The sequence below is a fragment of the Phoxinus phoxinus genome (genome assembly GCF_949152265.1).
Source record: "Phoxinus phoxinus genome assembly, chromosome: 19".
Lineage (NCBI taxonomy): Eukaryota > Metazoa > Chordata > Actinopteri > Cypriniformes > Leuciscidae > Phoxinus > Phoxinus phoxinus.
In genome coordinates, this window is record NC_136894.1 from 23,552,385 (window position 1) to 23,564,784 (window position 12,400).

Below are 12,400 nucleotides of genomic sequence, written 5' to 3' on the forward strand. Positions count from 1 at the left end.
TTTTTGTCATTTACATGGAGACAATATCGCTCGTTTTCAAGAGTTTGCGTTTTCAGGGCCCAAAAACGCTGTTGTTGTGTAAAGGAATGGCATAAACACAAAAAAAGGTCCCCGGTTTGGGTTGAATACAGTGTCGTGTAAACACTCCCTGAGGGTTTTTAAAGACTTCCCACTAACATGCAAAACTTAGAGCTAAGTAGTGGTTTTACAACTACATACCCCAGCCAGGGAGCTCGCCTTTTACTTCTGCTTTTGAAGTCGTGATCTCACGTACTCTTTGTATAGGGAGTGGCGGTGATGAGAACTCATTCTACAAGATAAGACATTTATCAGACGCTTATTTTAGGCTCTGTTGCGCAACGAATCCTCTACCATGGTCTTGTCAGTCATCTCGCTTTACTCTCGTCACATGATCAGTGAAATGGAAGCTTTAGCATAAGTTCTGCCAGGAAGACTCAATCAGCGTGCCACGTAATACTTCACTTCTAACCAATCATGTGCTAACACTCACAGTATAAAAGATTGGTACTTACATTTGTCTGAGTTCGCAGATGCTGACGCTGCCAATTACCTCAATCCTCCCCAAATGCCACCACGATGGTACCTTCCCCCTCATCCTCCCCACCACCACCAGGATTGTCCCTTCCTTAACCTCCAGGGGGGTCGCCTGCGCCCCTGCCTTCGTCTTCTGGCAGGATATGCAGATTCCGCTACCCTCGCATTGCTCTCTAAGGACGGGGCCTACACCAAAGAACTTTAAAAATTCATGCTTGCTGGGCTGTTAATAAATATACGCTGTTATATCAATTTATCTCCCGAGTCTTTCTGGTAGAACTGTGATTCCTGCTGCACTGTGTTTGACTGTGTTTGCTGGATGACCAGAGAAGACGTTTATAATAGTTGACAATTAAAGCGATCGGTTTCCAACTGAATTAAAGTTTTTTTATTTCTTAAAAAAAAGCAAACCGACAGTGGAGGTAATGTAATGTAAACGTAGCGGTGGCATATTCTATGCTAATTTCACCCTCACGCTCCGTCATGGCGATATCGCAAAACAGCTTTTCGGCGAGAAATCTTGTCACATTTTAATTTTGTCACACCCCTACTAATTAGCTCAACCCACATCAATTAACCTATTAGCAGATTGTATGTCAAAAAAGACCCTCAGAGGGCCAAAGAGAGGACAAAATAATGGCCAAAATCTGAAGAAAACTTATCAAACTAGGCATGACGTACCTAACAAAGACAAACAAATAGATGAAATTACTGTATCAGAAAGAGAGCCATTGTTTGCTTAAACCAAATGAGTGACTTTTTATAGTGGAGAGTTGATTGGATTCATTTGTCTTTCCCCTAAAGGCTGATAAGCAAAGATTAGCTTTTTCAATGAAAACCAGTTCACAGGCATGAATGTGCTGTGTGTGTTTTCATGATAAAATCTTTTAGCAAGGAATACAGACCTTCTAGACATTCAATATGGCTATTGTTCGGCTTATGTTTCTTCCGAAATGGTGTTGCAAGTTCTCTTTTGAGTTGGTTGTTTCCCTGTTCGTGAACTCGGTCTGTACCAGTTCGGCAGATGAATTGGTTACACAATAGAAGCTGAGCTGCAATAGTGTCATCATTGTCTTTTTTTGTGAGTGCTGATTGTTCTTTGACCAGCTCAAAGGTTTTTTTTTTTGGGGGGGGGGGGGGGGGGGGGGGTTACTATGATACTAGGCAAATTTTACTTTGGTGGAGATGATTTGAATGTATATTTTTGACACCATGCATGATTAATTTATTTTGAGTTTTTGTGTTTTGATTAGAATAAGGAGAAGGAACGCATGAGGGAGCGGGAGAGAGAAGCCAGAGAGCGAGAGGCGCGCTACAGTAATGGCCACCTCTTCAACTCTCTCACCGTGTCTGGAACCACACTCTGCTCAGCCTGCAACAAGAGCATCACCGCTAAGGAAGCCCTCAGTTGCCCTAGTGAGTCACACAGACACACATGTACACACCACACTCAAAACCCACAGATAAGTTCATATAAGTTGAATACAACATTTTGCAACTTGGAGATATTTTGTAAACTCGATTTTTACAGTTTCTGTTGAAAATATTAGTGGTGTTTGTTCAACTCAATGATAGAATCATTGGCAATGTGAGTTTATTTAACATGTCGCTATGCAGTTGCTAGGGTGTTCTGGGCGGTATTAGCATGTTGCTATGCTGTTGCTAGGGTGTTGATAGGTCTGGCTCACGACTAAAGGCCCCAATATACTCACGGCAAGGTTGTTTTTCGTTCTTCGTTTAGGGGTAAAAAGAAGTTTGACCTTCAGTATACTGTTAGGCAACATCCTGAAGTCACCCACACTGATGAGAGCGGTGTTTAGATTAATATGTAAATATGTGCTGCATGCTTTCCTCGATGTGGATGTTTGCCCCAGTTCGGCAATTTAGCACTCCAGTCAAGTTGCGTCACGTTTATTTATATAGCACGTTATACAATAGATTGCTTTAAAGCAAGCAGCTTTACAGTATTAAACCTAAAAAACAGTGACATTGTTGCTTTAGATTCAAATTAAAACTTCATTTTCTACTATAAAGCAGATCTCCATGCTTTTACTCGTGTCTGACCTCGACGGATTGAACTGAAGAAATTAACTGGAGAAGATTTCCACGTCAAAGAAGGCAGAGCCTCAGAGCACACATTTTACATACAACTATTACATAGTTGACACTGACCAATGGTAGTACGAAGGTGTTTATCAGCCGGAGGAAACTTTTCCAGCAAACTTTTTATCGTTCCACTGATATCGTTTCTCTGTGCCGTTATCGTTATATCTGTGGCGTGAGCTCTGCTATTCCTTAATATTGAGAATGATTTTAGAAATAGATTTTAGATTTTATATCTTTATCTTTTTAGTTATCGTCCTTGGTGTGAATGGACCTTAAGAAGCCAATCCTCAAGAATTTATGATATTAAGGGTCTGTTCTCCCTTTAACGCAAATCTATTGGATATTTTTATATATTTTTAGCATGTTGATATGCGGTTACTAAAGGCCCCGATACAATTCAAAGAAAATCAGGCCAAAATGAAAGTTAATTTTGTGAGTTGGAAGAAAATGGGAGTATGCGGAAATGTTCGCTATGGCAGGTAAACACTTTCAAACTACCATTAGTCCATGACAATTATGTAATAGGTAGGTGTCCTCTACCTTCTTTGACTTAGAAGAAATTAACCGAGGGAAGATTTCCGTTCAGTTCCTTTGAAGTCAGACATCCGTGAGTAAAAACATGAGCACACTGGGTAGCCACTTTATAGTATAAAATGGAGGTTTAATTCTAATTGAAAGAGATAAATGTTTTTAAAGAGAAATGTCGAAGCAGCTTGAGTTTGTTGCCCAGCCTTATTAGTTTGAACTGTGAGAGGCATCTATTCTCACCTAAACTTACGCTACTCCTACCATGTCATCATACATCGGGTCAGAGGTCACTCTTCCGCCAGAACTTGACTCGCATACACCCGTTACTGGAAGCCAGGGATTATAGTTTATATATTTTAAGTTATAATTATGTATAATTTTCTTACAAAAACACATCACTTAACTTCAGAAGACCTTTATTAACCACCCGGAACCATATAGATTACTTATGATAGATGGATACACTTTTTTGGGCTTCAAAATCTAGAGTACCATTCACTCACATTATAAAGCTTGGAAGAACCAGTATATTTTTTAATATAACTCTGTGTTCGGCTGAAAGAAGAAAGTCATATACACCTAGGATGGCTTGATGGGGGAGTAAATTATGAGATGATTTTCATTTTTGGGTAAACTAACCCTTAGGTGTTCTGGGTGACTTTACTAGGATGTGATTGCTAGGATGTTGATAGAACTAATGTTTACTTACGTCCTATGTGGAAGAAAACCCCAAGAATAAATGTTTTCTGACGAATTCCTAGGAGGAGCTTGTTTGTGATCCTGCCCATCACAACGCTAACCTCAGTCAGCCGCTTACCTCAGTCCTTCCAATGATTTTTCCTGCTTTCTTCCCCCATCTCAACTTCCCCACTTTCTTTCCATGATTGTCTCCAGATTCAGAACTTTGAGCACAAGACATCATGTATAAGCCTTTTTATTACTTAAAAGCCACACCTGTCTACCCATTCCCACATCCCTCTTTCATATTACATCTGTGCTGTAGCCCTGAACTGCTGTTTTGAGTCCTATTATGTGGTGAAGTGGAGAGTATGTGGAATATTTTTAGTGGCTGGTCTACCGCTGTATGCCAAGATACACACACACACACACACATACACACACACACACACACACACACACACACACACACACATCTTAAAGTTAGAGGCCTGGATAGTTTCTTTCTGCAGAAACAGCCCTGCAATGTAAAGCATTTTCACACATTTCACCACACCTATATGATATATATATACACACGTGTATTTTAATATAAATTATGAAATGATGCACACAAATGGCATTTCACCACATCCATTCTCTCTCTCTCTCTCTCTCTCTCTCTCTCTCTCTCTCTCTCTCTCTCTCTCTCTCTCTCTCTCTCTCTCTCTCTCTCTCTCTCTCTCACACACACACACACACACACACACACACACACTTAAACGATTCCTTTAAGCACATTTACATATGAATGCTGCTCACACCCTTTCCTGTTTTGTTGTGCTCATCTTTCAATTCTTGTTCTCTGTTTTGCTATTGTTTTCAACTTCTTCCTTATTTTGTCATCAAGATCAGATTTAAAGACCAGACAGTACGAGCCACTCATCGATGAGCAGCTTTGTGCTCGGCTGCTCTGGTCTGAGCTCCGGTATTGATTGCTCTCTCTCTTGCTGTGTGTCGAGGCTGGAACTACATGTTCAACACCCACACAGGCTCTTAGTGCAAAGGCCTTACGAACCGAACACCTTTGAGTGGGAGATTAGAATTAAACTAGATCCCACTGTGGATTAGATAAAAAATGTATATAGATGCTGTTTTATTTTATGTTTCGCAGATGAATAAGATGCATTGAGTGGGATGTGTGCAAATTTATTTTTTTAAAGTGAACTTAATGAGTTGCCCAAATGAGTAGCAGATTAGTCCGTCATATGGAAGCATTGGATAAAGGCTGGTATCAGATGCACGTGTCAGCATGGCATGTTATGAGGTGTGTATCTTCACTTGCCTCACGATTTTATTCGATTACGATTCGATTATAAAACGATTCTCAATGCAACACAATGCATATTTTCCTCCAATTATTTTACTAGTAATAATTACTACGGTATATTATTAATCACAATATTGCTCTTTTTGTTATTTTATCATTGTTGTTAAAAAATAAGAACAAAGATGCAAATATAAGAAACAAACAAATGAAATAAACAGTGCTTTACTTTAATTTTTAATTTTATATCTAAACAGAATCATGCAAGTAAGAAAAACAAATAATCAAATGCAAAAATAATCACAGCATGGTATTCATTACAAATTAATTGTAGTAATTAATTAGACAAATTAATTTGACAAAAGTAGTTCAGTCAAAAGCAGTGAGTGAATGCCTTTTCTCTTATATTGTTTGATTAACATTACACAGGTTTATTATATTAAGATCTAATGCACGGGCACGGTTATATAATGTTAGATGTTTTTCCCCAACTTAACCAAACGTTCACTTAATACATAACAAATTATGTTTGTGTGAATACTTGCCAAGACTTACTGTAATCGTGTGTATGACCAATTATATTCCACAGCTCTAGTACAATATATAAGATATTGCGTTCAAAAGCAGCTGGAAAGAGCGCAAAAGAATGGAACAGAATGCAGAATTATTGATGTGTTTTATGAAATATTTTTATTCTAATATGGCTTTTTAAAAACAAAACACTGTTAGTGTGTGTGTGTGTGTGTGTGTGTGTGTGTGTGTGTGTGTGTGTGTGTGTGTGTGTGTGTGTGTGTGTGTGTGTGTGTGTGTGTGTGTGTGTGTGTGTGTGTGTGTGTGTGTCACAATACCACATTTGCATTCTGTCATTTATCAAAATGGACTCAAACATTACTGTACAGTTTGTCTCATTTTTGTCATGTCTATTTTTAAATCAAATGTTCCTCTACAGTTACATTTCTGAGATGCACTTTTACTTACAAAAAGCCTGTGCTGCTCAGTGGGTGATTATTTAGACTCGTGTAGGTGTGTGTTGTGGGTATTCGGGCCAGGGAAACCCCACCGGAGCCCCCGTCCCTCTTCCTTCCCAGCCACCCTCAAAACAGGAAGCAAAGCCGTTCTAAAACAATAGGGGTTCAGAGACAAAAGCAATACGGTGTAACCAGAGAAAATGTTCAGCGACTAGTAGCATGCTGTAAAGGAGATCTAGAACAAGCATTTTACCGCAAACATGGACAGAGGTCAAGAGGGAGAGAAAGACAGGCAAAAAATTGGTATGGTACTGAGATTTACTTAATTATTTGCTGTAATGTTGTAGAAAGGAAAAAGGTTAGAGTACAGGTATAAAAGGGAATATGGGGATTTTTTTTCTTCAATTTCCTCGCTGGAGAATCATCGTACGCTGGTTGCTGTTTTTGAGAACTCAGTGGTTGGTTTCTAGCTGGTTTAAGCTAAAGAATCATCTTAGACCAATAACAAATACTAGTAACTTGATCATACCAGTCTTAACGTAGTCAAGAATGTTTCTGGAACATAGTGGTAGGTCAAGCAGCTAATGATACGTGTTATTGCAAACCCATAACAGAAAAAGTGAATACAATTCTATTACTTTATGAATGTGACCATGAGAAGATCACATTCATCCCATTTAAATGTGATCGTATGACGATTATAGTATGTGAGATAAATGGGTTTTCCTGTCTGTTCTTTTTTTCAGCTTGTAATGTCACCATCCACAACCGCTGCAGGGACACGCTACCAAACTGTGTTAAAATGAAACAAAAGGTGGGATATTATATGTGTCACATGGTGTTACATGGACCACTGACATTCAGACACTGGCTTTGATTCATGGTAGGATGCAGAAGAAATGTATCTAAATTGGGTCTGTTTTCTTGATGTGGTTTATGCAAAAGTCTAATAATGTCATCTATGTGTCACAATAGCAACAGAAAATGGCGCTGATGAGGAACAATTCGGCCTATCAGAATGTGACTCTGAGGAATAGAGGTGAGGATGTGATGGAAACAAGTGGCATACATCTCCTTTGACCAGTTGTGAATGTATATCATTGAGGGGATCATGTGATAATGATTGCCCAAAATTGATTAAGACCCAGCTAACAGGGACATTCTTGCAAGGTTCTTTCAAAGTTAACAAACATTCTAAACATTCTTCCAGTAATTTTAATAGAATGTTTGTTCAAAGGGATCTGGACTTTAGTCATGTTCTCCAACTGTTAACACAAAAACGTTTTTATACATTGTTCATGGAACGCTTGTTGGACGTTCGTCTAACGTCTTTTAAAACGTTACTACTTGTTTCAGAACATTCAAAAGTAACATTCTCATGTTCAGGGAACCTTCAGAAATAATGTTTCTTAATGGGAACATTAGCAAAATTTTCTTAAAACATATTTTTGTTAGCTGGTTACCAGGAGTAAATGGGGTCTAAATATGACAAACTCTCTTTTTCTGCCTCTCTGAAGCCCAATTAAAGGAAAGGCCCAGCTCTGCCATTTACCCCTCAGACAGTCTTCGTCAGTCACTACTCGGATCACGTCGCGGCCGGTCTTCTCTCTTACTTTCCAAGAGCGTCTCCACCAATAACATTGCAGGGTGAGTGACAGAAATGCATAAATGCAATATACCAACACATAACCAAATAAGGGAGTCCCTAGTTTATAAATACTGTAAAACATGCTATAACATCAATCTTTTGTCCTGAAATATCTATATAGAGACAGACACACTGTTCTCATCACTGTGTAATTTTTGTCTTTTTGTGTTTTTGTTTTTGTGTATGTGTGTGTTTGTGGCCATTTTAGTTTAATGTAAGGAGTTTTATTTGAATGTTATTTATTAGTCATTATATTCACTTTATTTTATATTTTATTTATTTCTAAGTCATTTAATATATTTTAATTTTAAATTTGTTATTTGTTTTTTCTGTTTCTGTGGTGATTATGATGCCTGCCTCTCATTTTGTTTTGTTTTTTGTTTCTTTTCTTTTTCTTTCTTTCGCATGTGATTGCATGCATATGTGTACATCTGTTTGTATGCATGAATTTGGCCCACCTGTGCATGTGCGTGTAGGACTCTGAATGATGACTATCCTCTGGGGCTGCGCAGGATCTTGTCTCAATCCACAGACTCACTCAACTTCAGGAGCAGAACCATGTCCATGGAGTCCCTCAATGATGAGGGTGAGACACACACACCTACAAACACTTAAACAAAGTAGACATGCGTTAAAATAGGCCGCATTTACATTACAAATTCAGATTTTTTTCCTCCAATGTGGCACAGATCGGATATGACCCACGGACATGTATGCATGAAAAGAACACATGGATTACGATATTGTCAGATTGGTTTAAGGCCTCATTCATATGTGGAAATAAATCTCATATGAATCGGATACGTGCATTTGCATCTGCCATGTATGCAGACATATCGGATATTAGCATCAATGCGAGTCGCACGTCATTGAAAAAGTGATGATGGCGAACGCCATTTACACCGATCACATGACTCTTTTCAATGGCGCAATGAAGGACGAAGCCTCAACCAAATGTTGTGCTGTCCTTTTAAAGATGGTGTGGACAGCAAAAGCTTCTATTAATATCCTGTTTATTCTAATATCTTAATATTCTATTTAGTCTGCGTCCATTGCAAATTGCGCTGTTTTTACTTCCTTTGCGGAAGTAAAAAAGCCTAAGCTTTTCTGGGTTCTGGGTCTGTACGCATTGGGTTGTTTAGCCAAGTGTATAGTGTAAATGCAGATATCGGATATGGGTCACTTTTAAAAGAAGATGTAAGTAGTCATCAAAAATGTTATATAGTTAACAAATCGTAATTGGACATCAAAACCTGCAGTGTAAATGCGGCCATATACATATATTTTTCCAGAGATTCAATTGACTGTAAAGACATTTACAATGTTAAAAAATATTTCTATATCAAATAAATGCTGTTGTTTTTAACTATGTCAATCGGAATGTTGAAAATTCAGATTTGACTTCACAGGAATAAATTACATTTTAAAATATTAAAATAGAGCAGTAGTGTACCTACCACTTTATGAAAAATATATATTTCTTATGATGAAACACTTATATATTTTTAAGAAAATGAAACCTTGTTTTTAATTGGTGTGATTGTCACCAATTCAATTCAATGGGGGATCAATCCCCCAAATTCAATGTTGGCCAACATGTTTACCTGGAAACTGAAGCTATAATACAAAAAAAAAAATTTCTCTTGTTTTTAGGAGAGGGCTTCTTCAACTCTTTGCTGGAAGATTTGGAGTTTGAAGGCCAGGAATTTGAAGCAGATTCCTGGAGCATGGCGGTAGATTCCACCTACTTGCAGACCCACCGTAAAGATGTTATCAAGAGACAGGACGTCATCTATGGTTAGAGAAAAAACATTTATTACTGTAAATGGGCCGTCAACTCTGAAACCTGATTACATATACTATTAAAGGGATACTTCAGGATTTAGCATTAAGCTTTGTATCAGTACAAAACCTGTAGTACTTCCCTCCCTCATATCCCCCTGAGACAAGAGATTTATGTATTTTTTGTCTGTAAAAAATCCTCCGATGAGACAAAAATTTAAATTTTGCGTCATCGGAGGCTTTTTTGGCCAGAGGCTAAAAACTACACCCAGTAGAAGGCGCTAGATCCGCATGTTTTCAACCTGCCCATAGAATGTACAAATAGTGTCAGCCATCTTTTATTTGGAAGCTAAGGTAACAGGTTCTTATTCTGTGGAGAAAGCTGAGTAGTAGGGGTTACCATCCTCTTTGTCCCCGACATGTCCGGCCGTCGAGATCGTCCAAAATGTCCTGGATTCGGCTTTTGCTTTCTGCAGTCGCCATTCATTGTTTACATGCACACCTTTTGTTTCAATCTAACTGAATTCATTCCGATTGGTGAATCTGAATGTAGTGTTTACATGAACGCTAAACAAGTGATGGGTTAATGTGCGTTTTAACATTGCTAAGAAAATTCCCGCTCCTCCGTAAGAGATACGAGACCGGTGCGTCTCACAGGTGCCGCTCATCAGTAATCACGCCACCGGCCTCGCGTCGTTCTCCCACGGCCGTCAGCCTCGTCCTGCTCGCCACAGTAAACATAATGAATGGCGACTGTAGAACGCAAAAGACGAATCCCGGATCTCGAAATCCCGGGCAGACTTGTCACGGAGACTCACTAGTAGCCTAGCCTAGTTGTTTAACTGCGCTCTTACCGGTAGGCGTGGCTTGGGAGTGGCCTCGTAGGGCAGCGAAGCAAGTGCATTCTGGGAGTTGTTGTCTTTCATCCACATGAGCCACAAATACATTTTCTGGCTTTTCTCAGTCTAGAAGGCTCCAAATTCAAAAATAATTTTACCTTTCTACTACATAAATTACCCAATTTAAATACACATTCATCTTTCCAGAGGTGAAGTATCCCTTTAAGTGCTTTTCCAGACACTGTATTTATGTTTTTGCAAATGAAAACAAAAAATCTAGTCATTGTGGCTTTTTATTTATTTAAAGTTTTTTTTTTATGCATAAAAATTCTGTATAATAACTAATAAATGGTCTGTATTAATATTTTATACTAATTTGTCAAAATAAAACAACAACAACAACTAAACAAGGCATCATTTTGAATGCTAAGTGAATTTAGGCACTACAACATAATGTACAGTGTAAAAAATGGACATACACTTTGAGATTTGCGGAAGATTACATTTAACCATGTTATTAAATTATTATTGCTTTTGAAGATTAACTTTAAGTGAATGTTAGATGACTGTAAAGATAATCTAAATGTAAAAATTTAAGAAAGTAGCAACACCAGTGTACACAAGATTGTAACATGGACTATTCTGTACTTCTTTGCCTCACTACATTGTTTTCATTCACATCACATGTACATGTCTACCCTCAATAAGGACAGTGGGAATATTTAATTTGGGGTACATGTCCAACAAAGACCTTTTTAGATGTTGCATTTTACAGCTCAACCTCTGTGATATCATTTCAGAGCTGATCCAGACGGAGCTCCATCACGTTCGGACCCTGCGGATCATGGAGGGCGTGTTCAGGCGGGGTATGCTGGAGGAGGTGCAGCTGGAGCCGGGGGTCGTGCATGCGCTGTTCCCCTGCCTGGAGCGCCTGTTGACGATACACACACACTTCCTCACGCAGCTCCTCGAACGACGCGGTCACAGCCTGCAACCTGAAAGCACAAACAATTTCACCATCACTCAGATCAGCGATGTGCTAATAAAACAGGTAGGAGTGCATTTGTGAGTTTACGTGGGCGGAACGGGGTGTAAATGCATTTGGAGACATTTGGCCAGTCGTAAGTGATTTTGGATTAGCATATCTGTTTTCATTGCCAGTTTAAAATGTTTCATAAAGTAGAGCTGTCAATTTAATACATTACTGTAAAAGAAAAGTGAACACAATCATGCAACAGTGCAACAAAATGGAATCTGGGGACACATTTGAAAAAAGTTTTATAAAACTAATTTAACTTAAAACGTATTAATACTTTATAAAAATAAAAAAATATCCTAATATAAATTCATTGCATGAATTTGAAGGAGAAAAGAATGACGTCATGTTGTAGAGGGCTTGAAAAGTCAAAAAGAAAGAAATAGTAACAAATGGAAATGAGAGTGCATGAGAGTGGGATGCTGAAAGCTTTCAAGTTTCAAGGAACAAAATGTTCATAGTGCACTGTTTGTGTGTGTGTGTGTGTGTGTGTGTGTGTGTGTGTGTGTGTGTGTGTGTGTGTGTGTGTGTGTGTGTGTGTGTGTGTGTGTGTGTGTGTGTGTGTGTGTGTGTGTGTGTGTGTGTGTGTGTGTGTGTGTGTGTGTGTGTGTGTGTGTGTGTGTGTGTGTGTATGTCAGTTCTCAGGTCAGTGTGCAGACGAGATGCTGAAGACGTATTCTGAGTTCTGCAGTCGTCATATAAAGGCTGTCAAACTATACAAAGAGCTTTTGGCCAGAGACAAGAGACTTCAGCTCTTTATACGGGTAAGAACAAGAATGACCATGTCCATGTGCGTTATGTGTTTGCATAACCGAGTCAGGTGTTGTCTCGTGTGTTTCAAGTGGGAGGATAGAGTGGTATTGGGTGATGAATGATGGTGGGCGGGTGCATTAATGCATTAAATGCCTGCAGACTCTCAGAGATGTGTGAATCATCAGATTTCCAGGTATCATG

General features: G+C 38.8%; 1 protein-coding gene across 7 annotated transcripts in view; it reads left to right on the forward strand.

The window, feature by feature from the left end:
• The window catches only part of arhgef2a (Rho guanine nucleotide exchange factor (GEF) 2a), a 56,890-nt gene that overhangs the window by 30,182 nt on the left and 14,308 nt on the right, over nt 1–12,400 (forward strand). For all 7 annotated transcript variants that reach the window (XM_079590061.1, XM_079590065.1, XM_079590062.1 and 4 more), the window contains 8 exons: nt 1,809–1,971; nt 6,888–6,955; nt 7,117–7,180; nt 7,659–7,788; nt 8,266–8,375; nt 9,443–9,586; nt 11,211–11,461; nt 12,085–12,210. In XM_079590061.1, coding sequence (XP_079446187.1) covers nt 1,809–1,971; nt 6,888–6,955; nt 7,117–7,180; nt 7,659–7,788; nt 8,266–8,375; nt 9,443–9,586; nt 11,211–11,461; nt 12,085–12,210 — 1,056 coding nt within the window. The remainder of the gene's footprint in view (nt 1–1,808; nt 1,972–6,887; nt 6,956–7,116; nt 7,181–7,658; nt 7,789–8,265; nt 8,376–9,442; nt 9,587–11,210; nt 11,462–12,084; nt 12,211–12,400) is intronic.